Genomic DNA, 15,572 nt, shown 5'->3' with positions numbered 1-15,572 from the left:
TGACGTGGAGCCTGGGTGTCCGTGTGAGAGGCGGGGGGGCTGGGGGAGAGCGGCTGGGGCAGGTGGATACCGGGGCATCTGCGCTGGGATCTGGGGACCAGTCCTTGGTGCAGGACGTGGAAACAAAGCCGGCCGTGAGGCCTGCAGCTGGGCTCTGCCCTGCCTTCTGCTGGCCCCGTGCCAAGGGGCCCGGAGGTGAGGACAGCGTGGAGGGCCCCCACCCCTCCTTCCCACCCTGTTTGCAAGGGGGCAGATGAGAGCCCTGCGGCCTTGGGGTAAGGAGCAGTGGGAGAAATGGCGTGGAGTAGGGCTGGGTGGGAGGGGGACAAGCAGCAACAGCCAAACCTCCCTTTCCGGACCATTTCAAACACCGCTGTCAGCGTGTACACGGAGAGGGGCCATGCTGTGGGCTCCGCGCTGTAACACTGCGGCTCCGTCCCACTGGTTCTTGCTGGTTCCAGACACAGTGGATGCTCATCCTGCCCCCCTTTTCACCAGGATGCTCACAACGTCCCACTCCCTCCCCCTACCCTGTTGGACTTGCAGTTGTCCCTTTTCTCTATGCAGTCGCAGTCACAAGTCACCGGGACTAATTTCTGCTTGGCTTCAAAGGGCATCAGCATTTCTGTGGGTTTCTCAGTGTAAATTTCCTCTCAATTGCCTTCTTTCTCCAACTCGGAGATTAGGGACTGATATCCTTCTGCTTCCTTCATCTCAGATCTCTCACTTCCCGGGTTCCTCTCAAATTCTCAGGGCCCACAAATCCGTGTCCCAAACAGGGATTTTCTCTTCTGCTTTCCTGTTGCTGTGCCAGCCAGCGCAGCTGCAGCAGTGACTGATATCCCAGCAGTGGAAAAACTGTGGTTCTCTTTGTGCGTACGTGTAGCTGTGTTTGCACAGCCATGTGCGCTGGGAAAGGTCTGTGTGTGCACGCATAAAAGCAGGGAACGCAGGTAGGTACCTGTAAGTGCAGCAGCAGAAGGGTTTGTTTGCAAGTGGGTGTATGCGGGCTCTGTGCCTCTCTTTGTGTAGCTGGCCCACTCTTAGAAATGTGGGCGCGAGCCAAGAAATTGGAAGATGTATATTTACAGCTCTCCATATTACATACAGCAGCTGTATGGCGCTCAGGAGACCAGGGTGATAAAACCGGGCAGAGTCCAGAGTCCTGCTGCCTGTGCTCACCCTGGGGAGGGAGTCGGACCTGTGCGGGCCTGTGCCTGCCACGGGGAGCGTTTGCACACAGACTGCTCTACGTACAGCCGAGCCCCTTGAGGAAGAAGCTCGTGTGTGTGCTGAGCGAGAGGACGGCTGTGCTGCTGGCACGTGTGCCACAGTGACCGTGCCCGCGGGGACCAGCGACAATTTGGGGCGCGTGCGCTGTGCAGGAGCCCGACGGACGGTCAGTAGGAACGGGGCGGTGGCTGCCTCTGCCTGCTCCTGGCCGGGTCCTGCTCCGAGTGGGACCCTCTGCCTGCAGCACGGATGGCTGGGCACAGTCTTAATTTATTGAAAAACGTAAATTTCTGGAGGCTGCCCTGATCTGCGTGGCACAGGATCCTCCCACCCCCAAGCGCAGCATCACAGCCAAGTCCAGTCCTTTTCACATCGGTTCTCCCTGCCTTTGTAGCCTGGCAGAACTGTGTTTGTCTTCCCAAGAAATGGGGACACTGGTGCTAGGGGAAGGGCGGCCACAGGGCACCTTTGTGTCATTGCAGAGGCAGTCCTGGAGCCACAGCTGCTTTCAAGGAACGCTGAGCCTATGCCAAATGACCCCTAGCTCCTTTCTGCCAGTTTTTGCGGTGATACAGTGAGCAGGTCACACGCGGCGGATCTCCGAGCTTTCAGTTTGTTCTTCCAGCAGAAGCTCTTGCTGCAAGCCTGGTTTTATTTGCATAAGAAAACCCGAGTAATCCCAGGGAGTTTTACTACTTTCTTGTGCTGGCAGGGTCAGAGATTAGAGCTCCAATCTAAATAATCTAATTCCAGAGATAATCCTTTTGCTCTCGTCTTCAAACCCGTACCAGGGAGGCTTCCAAATAGCTCCAGGCAGCAAGGCAGAGCGGGTCCGGCCGGGCGCCGGGCCCCGGAGCCCCGTGGGGTCAGGAGCTGGCCCAGGGGGGTGGGAAGAGAACCCCGAGCCCCTCACCGGTGGGTTACTGGCGCAGATGTGGCCTTCACCAGGCGCTGGGTGGCTCAGCGGGTTGGTGACAGGGTGCGGGGCCTCGGGCATCTGGGGCATGAGCGGGCGTCCAAACTATCCGTGGTTTGGTGGTTGTGGGGAACCCTCAGCCGGGGCAGTACCGGGAGGTGCTCTGACAGAGGGTGCGGTGCTCAGTGACTGGGTAACTACAACGGCTGGGTGCTCAGGCGGGGGGAAGTGACTGTCCCCCTGTGCTCGGCTCTGGTGAGGCCGCACCTCGAGTACTGTGTTCAGCTTTGGGCCCCTCACTACAAGAAGGACATGGAGGTGCTCGAGTGAGTCCAGAGAAGGGCAACGAAGCTGGTGAGGGGTCTGGAGAACAAGTCTTACGAGGAGCGGCTGAGGGAGCTGGGGTTGTTCAGCCTGGAGAGGAGGAGGCTCAGGGGAGACCTCATCGCTCTCTACAGTTACCTTAAAGGAGGCTGTAGAGAGGTGGGGGTTGGTCTGTTCTCCCACGTGCCTGGTGACAGGACGAGGGGGAATGGGCTAAAGTTGCACCAGGGGAGGTTTAGGCTGGATGTTAGGAAGAACTTTACCGAAAGGGTTGTGAGGCATTGGGATGGGCTGCCCAGGGAGGTGGTGGAGTCACCGTCCCTGGAGGTCTTTAAGAGCCGTCTAGATGCAGAGCTCAGCGATATGGTTTGGTGGAGGACCTGTTAGTGTTAGTCAGAGGTTGGACTCGGTGATCTTGGAGGTCTCTTCCAGCCTAGGTGATGCTGGGATTCTGTAAGGAGCAGCCGCGGCCGTGTGGCAGGGGGATGCGCAGGGACCCCCCAGCCCCTGACAGGGACCCGGGCTTGGCCCCGCAGAAGCCCCCGGGGACGCCCCGCAGGCAGCGGGCAGGCTGGGCGAGCTCCCAGCGGAACCCCGCGTGTCTCGGCGAGCTCCCAGGGCCCCGCCGGCCGGGCACAGGCGGGGCTCGCACCGCGGGGTGCCCCGAGCCCCGGCCCGGCCCCCCCTCACGCCGCCCCCCTCACGCCGCCCCCCCCGCCCGTTGCCCCGGCAACCCGCCGGGCTCCCCGCTTCCCGCCGCCATCCCACACTGCTCCGCGCGCCGGCCGCGCTGGAGCTCCCCGATTGGCGGAGCGCACGGGGGCGGGGCTCCCTCCTCCCGGTGGGCGGGGCTCTCCGTGCCCCGGCTCGGCGGGGGAGCCCCGCCCCCTTCCCGCCGTCCCCACAGCCGCTCTCCCTCCCCCTCCTCCCATTGGCCGCTAGCTCATGAATATGCAAACGAACCCCTCCTCCGCCCAATACCGCGCGGGCGGGCGGTTAAAATATTCACAGCGCCGCGCTCCCATTGGCTGAGGCGCGGCCCGCCCCGGCGGCGGCGGGGCCCGGCGCCCCCTGGCGGCGGCAGGAAGGGGCGGGCGGCGGCGGGCGCGGCGCCGGGAGCCCGGGATGGGGGGCGCGGGGGCGCCGCTGCCGCTGGCGGCGGGGCTGCTGCTGCTGGTGGCGGCGGGGCGCGTGCGGGGCGCGGCGGGCGGCCTGGCCGACAGCGTCGTGTGGGCCGTGAACGCCGGCGGGGACGCCCATGTGGACGTGAACGGCATCCACTTCCGCAAGGACCCGCTCGAGGGCCGCGTGGGCCGAGGTGAGGGCACCGGGGGGGAGCGGGGGGAGCCGGGGGGGGGCCGGGACGGCGCCGCCGGGGGGTGCCGGGGAGGTACCGGGGGCTGCGGGGCCCGCCTGCGCCGGCCGTGTCCCGGTCCCGGGGTGCCCCCCCGCGGGAGGCCCCGGCCCCACCGCACCGCTGTCCCGCCGGGCCGGGCCGGGCCGGGCCGCCCCCCCGCAGCGCCGTGCCCCCGGGCAGGCGAGGCCGGCAGCCTGCCGCCGGCTCCCCGCGGCTCGCAGCACGCGGTGCGGCCGGGCTGGGCTCGCCTCGACGCCCCGCAGCCGAGGCGCGAGGCCGGCGGCAGGAGGGTGCTGCTGGGCCCCCCCGGGCCGCGGCCGGCCCGGCGCGGAGGCCGGGAGCACGGTGGGGGCAGAGGTGGAGGCAGGCGGCGTGTGCTCGGCCGCTGTGGCTGCCGCGCGGGACGGCGTCGGTGTCCCGGTGAGGAGAGGCCGCAGAGCGAGCCCCGCGCCTGGCGCTGCTGGCCTCGTCCCGCTCCCTCTGTGGCCGCTCAGCACGGATGGATTTTGCCTAATTGCTGCCGCACGTCGCGGCCGGTTCCCTGGCAAGTCAGCGCCCTGAGAAGTTAGCCGCTCTGCCGGCAGTTGCAGGTGAGCCTGAAGCTCGGGGACGGGCTCTGCGCTGAGCGCTGGGCCTGGCCTCGGCCGTTTCCGTGTGGGGCTGCGAGCGTTGTGCTGTGCCCCGCAGCTGGGGCTGCCGCCACGTGCCCTGCGGTGCCACCCCGTACGGACAGCCCCGCGGGCGCAGAGGAGGTCACGTTTAAATAACATCATCTCTTCTCAGGAGTCTTTTTCTCCCGTGCCTCAGTTGCACGAGGCGTGCTGGTTGCTGCAGGTCAGCTTCCTTCCACAGCCCCCTCACGTGTGTGACTAGAATGTCCTCGTGGACCTGAACGAGTAATTGTGGAGCTGAGGAGGAAAAAGGGTCCTTTCTGAGCACGCTGTGACGTGCTTCTCCTTTGGGGACAGCCCGCGTTGTCCCCTCTGAACAGCGGGCTGTTACAGCAGCCCCGCTCCAGCCCGCGGTGCCAGGCACAGCGGAGGAGACTTTACCCCTTTGGGCTCGGGGCTGCGCTTCCCTCAGTGGCTTTTTATTGCACCATTGTCCTGGTGTGCGCTGGGCTCCTCGCTGGGGAGGCAGGCGTGGAATGGCTGCCGGGAGGACGAGGGGCCGCGCGTCGCCTCTGCGCTTCTCGAGCCGGGTGCCGGGCCCTAAAGGACAAAAAGCACCAGTGGCAACTACGTGTGTTGGGGATTACGTGTACAAAGTGTGTACGGCTTGTGCCTGGTGAGCCACCCCGAGCACACCTAATGCTGTGAAATCGAGCTCACTGCCACAGCTATGCCAACAGACCTCTGCTACGTGGCCGACGACTCTTCCTCTCCAGTTACCTCCGTGGCTATTAATGGACTCTCTCCATACACAGGCTTCCCTCTAACAGGAGCTGATTTCCGTGGAGTCTCGAGCTTGCTATCGCTATGATCTGGCCAGAAACGTCCGGGTGGGAGGACAGGTTCAGCTTCTCACCCTCTGTATTTCTGCTGATCACAGCCTCTGGTCTCTGTGCCCTGGTTTGAGTGGTAAAGAGCAGCTGTGTGCAGCACCGCCTGAGTAGCTGTGTGTGAAACAGGAGACTAAGAACTGGTATTAATTTCCTCTTGCTCGTTTGCATTGGCTCCATCTTCGGCAACGTGTGCTGGGTTAGTGGTTCCTGCTTTGTCTTGGCCGGTGCCGTGTCTGTTCCCATGGAAATAGGGGTGGAAGTGGCAAGTGTCAGCGGAGAACTTGGTCGGGATCAACTTCTGCTGAGGGGAGTGCCGGTGGGCAGAGGGTGTTCGCTGCGCCCTGCTTTGCGGGGGGGTGGATCCTGAGCTCTCAGGGCATGCACCAGTTTGCGTTTGGGCAGTAACCCTGACACAACAGGATGCCACGTCAGGGTGAGATCTTTCGAGGGCTGCTCGAGAGGTGGCAATGTAGCGAGCAAGAAAGGACAATACCTGAAAAAATAATAGAAATCATTAAAAAAAAAAAAAGAAAAAGAAAAACCTATTTGGTTGTACTGCTTGGGCCCTTTCTGGGGACTCTCCAGATAGCTGCAGATGGTGCCCATTTCGGCTGGGCGGCTGTGAGAGCAGCGGCTGGTGGAGCTGCTGGTGCTCTTGAAACCCTCGTGTACCTTTCCTGCATTCTTTTCCTGTCTTCAAGCCGCTGCGTACTGCGTGGCTGTGGTAAGAAGAAAGGGTTTCATAAGGTCTGTGTAATGCTTTTCTCCCTTCTGCCACCCCCTAGGTTTTCGCTGAAGGAGGTCACGTCTCTAAAACCTGATGCCGTTGCCTCCTAACTTCAGATGTGCTGAATGAATGAGTCCAGTCAGTCCTAAAGTGACTGCTTTGGTTTTGCACTCAGAGTTTGTACTTTGGAAACGTTGTAAAAATATTCCAGGCGTTTTTCCTCTTTGAAGCAGGAGTCCAGGGCCAAGTCCGTTGGCTCTGCGCCCTGTTTGTGAAACCAAGTCTTCTTTTTGAAACGGTGCGAGTGAGTTTGCTCTCTCTTAGACTGCAGCAGGTCCAGACCTGTTTTTCTACAGGACCCAGTTTCTGGGATTTTGGCTACCTCTGCTTCTGCTCCAGTAGTGCCTCCTCCTGGTCAGACCCAGGGCGGCAGGGAGGTCTTACTGGGGCAGCAAGTGCTAAGGCCACGGTGGGAGTTAAGCACGTAAGAGTGACTAAAGTGTCTCTTCCATGTGCCTCACCAATTAACTGTTCCTCTCGCTGTTTTGTGCTTTAAATCCAGCTTCCGACTATGGCATGAAGCTGCCGATCTTGCGGTCCAACGCAGAAGATCAGATTCTGTATCAGACGGAGCGTTACAACGAGGAAACCTTTGGCTATGAAGTTCCCATCAAGGAGGAGGGTGACTATGTGCTGGTGTTGAAGTTTGCAGAAGTGTATTTTGCACAGTCTCAGCAGAAGGTAAGCAACAGCTCTGTGCCACTGAGTTTTACTGTCTGTCTGATGCAAATTCTTGGCTGAGACTGCATGCCCAGGTTGCCTCTGCTGCTTTGCATGGAGAGAGGTGTGAGGTGAGGCACCAACGGTCAACTTCATCCACAGAGCTCTTAAGAGGAAGGTTTGAAACCTGGAGCTCCCTTTCACATTACAAATACACATTTGGCTTGGAAAACTGTGTTACAAAGGAGTGTTCACACAAACACAGGCAACTCTGCATGACTTGCAGTAGAGTCTTATGATGTGTTTAGGCTGTGCTGTGTTTGAGAAGTGTTTTTTTTTTTTTACCTTTTTCCTGGCCGCTGGCTCCTGATGCAACTGCATGACTGTGCTGGAGCAAGTATTGAACACAGTGAGTCAGGGAAGTGGTCTGGGTTAAATAAAATACTCAAAACAAACTTTACAAATATAGTAAAACTTGGTAATGGTTCAAACTGGCTGTAGAAGCACAGAGTTAAATTCAACCCTCATTATAGCTCTTTGGAGCTAATAATCCTTGCCCAGTTTTGAAATCCCTCCTGTACAGACATGGAAGCAGCAGAACAAAGAACTCAAAGCCCTGTGATAAATTGGGAGAGAAGTGGTGTGTGTTTTAGTCTGGCTTTCCCCCACTCAGTGAGCTGCTTCTTAAACAGGGTGCCACCTTCCTGCCAGAGAAGTACTTCTGGGAACAGAACTGGTGGGGCTGGCTTACAGATTGGATGCAAAAAAACAACCACAGATTAGACTGAAGAGCTGAGGCATCTTTGGCTGAGTTCTTCTTCATGTGGTTCTGCTGGGATTCCCCAGGTACTGAGCGAAGTTTGACTCATTATGGCCCCGAGGAGGACTTTCACTTTGAATTCAGATGTGGTTAGCAGTTCAGCATTTTGCCTCCTTCAGCCCCTGCATCCTGTCAATAGCTTCACCAACGTGTTTCCTGTTCCCTGCTTTGCTTCAGGCAGTTCGTTAGAAATGGCCCCACTCCCTCGGGTGTGGTGTGCCGCATCCTCCCTGGGGTGGTAGGAGCCGGCCCTCAGCCAGTAGGTGTGAAGTTGTGAAAGAAAAGCACGAATGAAACAGCAGAATTGGTCTGTCCTCAGTGCTGAACCGCGGGCATGGGAATTATGTTAAAACTAGGAGGTGAATTTCAAGGTATTTGAAAGAAACCTTAATGCTTCGGTGTCTTTTTCTGGCTGCTTCTGGCCTCTGAATCCTTCCCAAGGGAGTGGAGCATGCGTGGTGGTACAGTGCGTGTTGCAATGCTTGCTTGTTCTGGGTGCAAAACAAGCAGAGACCTTTCCTTTTCTGTTCCCCTTTCAACTGCTGCATGCCCAAATCTGTTCTGACAGTGTCATTTCTTCCACCCCGAAGGTTTTTGATGTTCGCTTGAATGGCCACGTAGTAGTGAAGGACTTGGACATTTTTGACAGAGTTGGACACAGCACAGCTCATGATGAGATCATTCCCATGAGCATCAAAAAGGGGAAGCTGAGTGTCCAGGGAGAGGTTTCCACATTCACAGGAAAGCTCCACATTGAGTTTGTAAAGGTAATAACGCTTTGCTGGTCAGAGCCCTGAGATTCCTTTTCCCCTTCTTCCCCAGCCATGTGATGCAGCTCTGTGCTGGGGGAGGAGAGGTGATGTCATTACTTCTTGTGTTCACTGATTTCCTTCTTCACTTTCTCTAGGGCTACTATGACAATCCGAAAATCTGTGCCCTGTACATCCTGCAAGGAACAGTGGAAGGTGAGCTTAGTTCCTGAGCCAGAAGGCTCCTTCCCCTTGGAGAGGGCTCCTTCCCCTTGGAGAGCAGCCTGTTGCTTCTCAGACCATGAGATCATAGTTCTTGCTGACCCACCTCTGCCAAAACTGTTTCTCTTTCAGCAAGTTCCCACAGGGTGCAGTTGCAGAATGAGATAGGTGCCAGTGTTTTCCTACTCTGTAAGCGCACAAAGCTGCATCACTGTCGGAGTGAATAATGTGAATTTGGTTCAGGGCTTCCTGAGTACGGGGTAGAGGAGAAGGGAACGTGTCTGGTCAGTCTTAGGTTATAGCTGCAGATGAATTCCCTCTGGCCTCAGATGTCAGCAGTGGCCCTGCAGACAAGTAGTTTATGGAGCTCTTTTAGCTGGTAGTTAAGTGTTTCTTACCTGGAGCTTTGTTTTGCTTCCTCAGATCTGAAGAAAAGGCAGTGTTTTTTTCTAGATCTCTAGATCTAGATTTTTCTCTAGATCTCTGGATCTTCCTCTGGTAGCAGTCCTTGCTCTTTCAACCTCTCTGCAAGTCTGTGCTGGAGTTGGAGCCCCTCTAGCTCCTGAATGGGGGAGTTTCAGGATCCCTCTGACCGGTGTTTCAGTTTGCCTTAGTAGTGTTCAGGGATCGCCAAGTGCTCTGTACCTGGTGTGCGTGGTGGGTCGGGAAGGGGGCTGCTTGGGTGATTTCCTGGGCTAATCCTGCAACCTCTGGTCTTGTTCAACAGATGTTCCAAAGCTACAGCCACACCCAGGTCTGGAGAAAAAAGAGGACGACGACGATGAGGATGAATACGATGATGGCTCCAGCGTTAAAAAACAGGCAAATAAGAACCGGGTTCAGTCAGGCCCACGCACACCAAACCCCTATGCCTCGGACAACAGCAGCCTCATGTTCCCTATATTGGTGGCCTTTGGTGTCTTTATTCCTACCCTCTTCTGCCTCTGCCGGTTGTGAGAGCAAGCCCCACAGAGCAACAGCCGAGGGGCTGGGAGGGAAGGAGTTGGACCAAACACGGTTGCTTTCAATTTCTCCATACTGTTCATAATTTAAGGAAAAAAAAAAAAAGGTGATTCATTTGGAATGAATAGCAGGTCCAGGTAAGAGGAAGCTTACCTTCCCCCTGCCCGCAAGCAGCGAGGCCCTCACCTTCCCCTTCGCCATGTGCAGCCTCTGATCCTCCCTGGGGCATCCAAGAGCAAACTGAGTCCTGGCTGGCTGTGTACTGGGCTACTGGAAGCTGATGCTGGGGTCCTGGGCCATGTCCTACGCTGAAAGAAAGCCATGTGCTGCAAGATCTCTGCCTTTGCTGGGTGGAACACGGTTCTCTAAGCAGGGACGCAGCTCATAAAATGAGGCCTGGGTGCACATCTTGTCCGGGAGCCTGGAAGTGTTGTGGTGCCGTTGGGTGACTGACGACCGTGGAGGACAGAGGCTGGTTCTTCAGCATCTCCCTGAACGCGCAACACGATGTATGGTACTCGCCTGCATAAAGACACCAAGACTCCAGCTGGCTGCTCAGCCTCTGGGGGGACCTTTCCCTTCCTAAGAGTGCAAGCTGCGCCGGGAGCAGAGGGATTTATCTGGCCTGATGTGCTGCACCAGCTGGGAGAGACTTTCCTAGCCTGACAATTGTAATGTTAGATCCGTGGCTGAGGGATTCCGATGTAGCCTGCAGAAGGCTGGCGTCTGCGTTTGATCAGATGCACTTGTTTTCTGTATTGATTATGGCTTTTGTTTCCTTTCGTATCTTTTTCTTTTCAAAGGTTCGTTTTAAGCCCAGTTCCTTGTTTTGCCCTCTTTAGCAAGCGACCTGTCCTTCAGAAGAAGCTGAGAAGCAGAAGACCTAAAGAGGAGCTTCTTGTTCCTTGAGCTTCCTGCCGGTCAGGTCCCCTCCCTGCCCCGTGCCTGTGGACAACGAGCACTGCAGGACAGAGCAGGGCAGCGTGGTGGGTGCTCCTGCGAGCTCTCACTCCCTGTCGCGCTGACCAGGCCTGCCTGTGGTGGTGAGAGGTGCAGAGCCATCAGTGTCCGCGTTACTGTGCATTATCGAGGGGCAGATGTCCGACATTTCAGTGCTGTAGCGCGAGGTGCTTTGTGGCTCTCCAGAGATCTGGAAGCAGGCAGAGCGCTGCAGATGAGGCCCATCAGTTTCCACAGTTGTCTGGTGACAGGCTGGCCAGCTGGGTCACCCGCTGTCCCCCAGGGGGATTTCTGCAAGAGGTTTATGTTTCCACATACAGAGGCTGAGCAGAGCCCTGAGAGCCCTCGCGGTGCCTTCGGGCCCAGGGCGGGCTCCGAGGAGCTGCCTTCCCGTGCCCTTGGCCTCTGCTGTGCTGAGCGCTCCTGGCTGGTGGCAGGGAGAGGGTCTGCATGCAGGAGAAGGATTTGGCCCGCAAAGGGTCAGCTTCAGTCCTGGTGAGCTTTACCTCGTGCTGGCTGGTTCTCACAAGCGTTCTCTTCACCTGGTGCCGCTGCTCTGAGCGGTGCTCCCCTTGCTGCTGCTCCTCCCTGGACCTGACTTTTCCTGGTGCTTGTTCTTGGGTTTGGTCCGCTGCAGCGGCTCAGCCTTTCTTTGAGCTGAGAAGGGGCAGCAGAACGTGAGGGGCAGCCTTTCTGCTCTGCTGGGCCCCAGCAGCTGAGGCCTTTGTTTCTTCCTAACCCTCGAGCTGCGATATGAGCTGTCGGCTCACGGGCCCTGGAACAGGAGCTAGGGGAGGTGTCACCGTGCTGGTATCTGCAGCAGTGGCACTGAGCTTTCTGATAGCATTCATCGCTGCTATGGGCCTGGCCGTAATTCTGAGGGAGCTAAAAAGCAAGCCGTTGAACCTTAATTAGCTGCTCTCCAGTCACACGAGTGGTGACAGCCAGAGTTTGGGAGAAGTGCGAGTCCCTGCCACGCTGGAAGGAAAAGGCGAGCTTTAGAGAGCAGATCTGAAGAACAAACCCTAGGATGAAAATGCTTGAAGTTGTCTGCTTCGTCTTCTAGCTGCTGTTAAAATCCTAGTGCTTATATGAGCCTTCAGCGCGAGCTCTGTTTTGTTTAGTGACAGTGCCTGCAAAGACTTCCCCGGTGTTTTTTGGGTTACTCTAGCTGGAGCACAGAGACATTTAGATCTTTATCAGTTTGAGAAGCATAAACTGCCCTAATTTGTTAAGCAAAGAACCTGGGTTTGAAAGCAGGCTCCTCTGTAAGGAGGTGTTCTCCTCCAGGCCTTTTAGGTTGCCTTTTTTTTTTTTTGAGCATCCTCAAAGCAAGGAATCACTCAGCTTCTTGTGGCTTACCCATTGATCTCTGCAGCTTGCACAGCATGAGAAAAGGGACGTGCATGTAGGTGTCCAGGTCTTCTAGGGCGGTTTGTCCCTGCCTCTCCTGGCAGCCAGGGCACCTCTTTGGTGCCACCGGCACCCTGAGGCGAAGCTGTGCAGGGTTTGGTCTGTTGCCTTCTAGTTTCTCAGTTCAGATGAATTTGTCTCATTTGAATAAGAATAGGGAGGAGAAATAGTTCAGTCTTGGCTTCAGTTTAGTCGTTTTGGCTCTGATTTTTTGCATTTTTGTCGCTGCTGCAAAGCTGATGTTAGCTCTCTGGGTGACTGGGGCATTCCTGACCCCGTCACGGTGCTGTGAGCAGTTTTTGTCCCCTCTGCCAGGTTTGACTCGGGAGGAGCCTCCAAACAAAGCATGTGGGTACACAGGAGGACACGGGATAACCAGTCAGCACCTCGCTGGGAGCGGCGCGCTCAGGCTGGCTGCCCTTGTCATCTGCCTGGCACCTGCAAGGCGGCCAGATGGGTGGAAGGAAGTACCTGGCTCCGGGAGGGAGACATTTGGGTTGGCTGTGAGCGTCCAGCACTGGTGTTGGAGGGAATATCCAAGGCAGTGTCTAACTGAAGCCAGTTAGAGATGAGCCTGGCTGTGCTTTGTTGCCTCCAGCCAGCAGCAGGCGGCTGAAGCGCCAGTCCCTGCGTCAGGACAGAGCCCGGCTCAGTTCTTGGAGCACTTGTGTAGAGAGGGGCAGATAGGGCAATGTGAATAAAGCTTCCCCTTGATAAAGGGGAGGCAACGCTGTCGGTCATGTTCTGGGCCTGCATCCAGCCTCAGGGCAGTGCTGTTTTAATTTGCCCTTCATCAGCCCCTCCGTTCTGCCACGGGCGTGCAGGGGCGCAGCTGGCAGTTGTCTCACAGTCTGTGCTCTCAGCTTCCATGTCTTTAGGCCAGGCCATTTCCCACGTCCGTGTGCGTGGCTGAAACAACAGCTCTGACCCTTCTGAGTATCCCAGGTGGCAGGGAGCAGAAAGCCAAATGAATTCCCGTCTTTTTGGTGCCTTTGTGTCGGGCTTTGAATAAAAGTCCATTTGAAGAAGCTTCTCTTTTTAAGGAGCTTCTGAGTTTGTGTTGTGTTGTCTTGTTTGGGTTTTTTTGTTTGTTTTTTCCCCCCAAGGGACAGGCGTTCCCTGCCCCTGTGATCAGCTGGGGACTGTCTCGCTGTCCCTTGGTGCCAGCTCCGGAGGTCACAGCTGAAGCACAGAACTGCAAGCGAGTATCTTTGGTGCCAGCCCTTGAGGCCAGTGGAAAAAAAAACACATCGCAGGGAACAGAACTGGAAGGGCTCCTTCAGGTCTGGTCTCCCCCAGGAATCTCCTGAAGGCAGGATGGAGAACTTGCAGACAGCCTGGTGCCTGCGTGTCTGTGCAGTTCGGAGCAGAGTGAGTCACAGCGGGGCCTGGTAGTCGTGCGGTGCGTAGAGCTGCTGAGCGTGGCTGGGGGGTCCTGCTCCCCCAGCTCACCTGCCGAGGGCTTCCCCTGCACCACTGGGGTCTGAACAGGGAGCAGGAACCCGTGCTTTGTCCCTTGGTCTTCCTTTAAGTTGAAATTGCAACAGCCAGGGAAACGTGTTGGTGTTGGAAGCCTGGGCCGAACAGGCCCTTTGGTGATGGAAAACAGCAGGAGGAGGGGAGAGGACCAGCAGAGCAGCTTCAGCCCTTGATGTGAGCCAGATTCTGAGCAGCTGCGAAGTACCAAGTGTTTGGTGCCTAAATGTGGGAGAGATCTGTCTGCTTCATGCACTTATGCGGTGGGGAGGGAAATATCCTTGCTGAGAATCCAAGGGAAATGGGAGCCGGGCCAGCGCTGAGCTAATTTACCTACTGGCGCTTCTGCATCTCTGCAACAAATGCCAAAGTCTAATACAATTCAAGGATGCTTTTTTTTTTAACGTCAGCCTGGTTGCACCAGTCTGTCTTCACTGGCTAGTCCCACGTAGGCTCAGCTGAGGATTCTCAACGGCACAAACACAACGCTGGGCTGGGGCTGTGAAGGCTCAGACGTGATTGCGTGGAATAGGCCTCCCGTGCTGCGTCCCTGCTCCGCGCGCTGGCCCAGCGGGGCTGGGGCACCTGCGTTTCACCCCGGATCTGAAGGGATTCGTCCCAGGAGCATTGTAGCAAGCACGTTGGAACGGTGCTGGGCTGGGTGGGAGAGGTGAAAGCAGGTCCATGTCTTCCGGGACTCTGGCTTGCTCAGAGTTTATTGCTGTATATTAAATACTATTTTTGGAGATTGGGGGGAAGATGCGGGAGGGGGAGGGATGTGGCAGCACTGTCCCTAGGCTGATCAGTGGGATGCTACTGCAGGTTATTGATAGGTTTTGATTTTTTTTCCCAAAAAGTGCTTTATTTAAAAATAAATAAAAACATAAAAATTTAAAAAAGGAAAAAAAAACACACAACAAACAGAAGTGCTTTCCTCCCTCCTAGAAACAGTGCTGGATGATTAGAAAATGTGAATAATCTTTTGCAAACATCAAAGGTCTCTGCTAAAGAGTTTGTGCGATGGAGGTTTCAAGGCAAGGGGCAAAGTACAGCTTGAACCAGTTTAACTGGGGTGAGTGAATCTAGGAAACGCGAGATCCCTGCCCTGGAGTTGCTCCTAGTCGCATGCAGGGAGGATGTGTTTGCCTGTCCTACCACGGCCGTTTCTCATGCTGTAACAGGTCTTAGCTCCCATGCTGGAGCGCAACATTACTTGGAAACTGGCTGCTGAATTTGGACTGGCGTTTTTTGGGGCTTCCACGGGGGGCTTCCTGCGTTCAGGGCTTTCCCACTCAGAAACCAGCCTGCTTGGTGAAGCAGCCCTGGAGAAAGAAGGAGCAGAGGCAGGATCTGCACTTCGTGCCAGGAAGCAGTGGCCAGGACGGTGAGATGCTGGCCTGGTCCCAGCGGTAACGTTCGGGTGCCGTGGATGTAGCGGCTGTAATGTCGGTGGCTGGCCCCGTGACCTGTGCCGATGGCATCAAGGGCACGTCGCAAACTACTTGGAGCTGTAGGTCTGAGCTGTCTGTGAAGGCTGAAGCAGTGTGGGGAGGGATCCCCACCTGCGCTTGTCACCAGTACAAAGGATTTTGGAGGAGGATTTTTTTTATTTTACTGTCCATTGCTTTGTGTTATAACAACTTGCAGTGACATTTTTTTTTTTTAGTTTGTTTTGCAGCAAGCTTGGGCCCTGGGTGAAAAGCACAGATGTCTATTTCTGATTGCATTGGCTTTGCAGAGACTTGTTTTGGGGAAAAGACGGGTGTGGGGGTGGGTTATTTTATTTTTGGTACACAGTAGCTGTTTTATTTTTTAATTTCCCCAGGATGTTTGGTTGAGGGAATGTTCTGAAATCTACTGTCTGGCAGTTTTAACCAGCAGTGTGCTAAAGGAAAATAAACAGAATTATATTGTCACTCGGACGAGGTGGTTGGTCTTCTGTCACGCTGGGGAAGGGGGAGCCCTCCCTGCCTCGCAGCTCAGTGCCCCCCCCGGCACCGCTGCAGCCCTGAGCCTACAGCAGAGCCTCCATCCCCGCTGCTCCTCATCCGACACCGCCTTGCTGCCACCTTCGCAGCTCTTCGGGGCGATGGAGCACAGCCTGTGCTCTACAGCATCCTCTTAACAGCCCTGCTGCCGACCTCGTTGCTCCCTGCTCGCCTCAGGAGCGCCAGAGACACCATCTGCC

The 15,572-nt window shown here is 56.4% G+C and overlaps 1 protein-coding gene across 2 annotated transcripts; it reads left to right on the top strand.

Annotated features, from left to right (window-relative positions):
• The first annotated feature begins 3,560 nt into the window (after positions 1–3,560).
• On the top strand, positions 3,561–15,300 carry MLEC (malectin). Of its 2 annotated transcripts, XM_083803313.1 has the most exons (5): positions 3,565–3,791; positions 6,624–6,802; positions 8,192–8,368; positions 8,509–8,566; positions 9,300–15,300. In XM_083803313.1, exons 1-5 carry the CDS (start codon positions 3,599–3,601, stop codon positions 9,527–9,529), a joined length of 837 nt encoding a protein of 278 aa, XP_083659439.1. In that variant the 5' UTR covers positions 3,565–3,598; the 3' UTR covers positions 9,530–15,300. The 2 variants fall into 2 exon arrangements, with proteins under 2 accessions (XP_083659440.1, XP_083659439.1); XM_083803314.1 differs by lacking the exons at positions 8,192–8,368; positions 8,509–8,566 and having other exon boundaries at positions 3,561–3,791.
• The last annotated feature ends 272 nt before the right edge of the window (positions 15,301–15,572 follow it).

The sequence above is a fragment of the Anser anser genome, assembly GCF_964211835.1.
Source record: "Anser anser genome assembly, chromosome: 18".
NCBI lineage: Eukaryota > Metazoa > Chordata > Aves > Anseriformes > Anatidae > Anser > Anser anser.
Note: the sequence above shows the minus strand (reverse complement) of the source record. Positions and strands in the feature narration are given on the sequence as shown.

Bases quoted from the DNA above. Each gene is read 5' to 3' on its own strand.
- MLEC (XM_083803313.1), top strand. From the start codon at position 3,599: ATGGGGGGCGCGGGGGCGCCGCTGCCGCTGGCGGCGGGGCTGCTGCTG. The intron at 8,369-8,508 runs GTAATAACGCTT...CACTTTCTCTAG, and splicing joins TCCACATTGAGTTTGTAAAG to GGCTACTATGACAATCCGAA. The intron at 8,567-9,299 runs GTGAGCTTAGTT...CTTGTTCAACAG, and splicing joins CCTGCAAGGAACAGTGGAAG to ATGTTCCAAAGCTACAGCCA.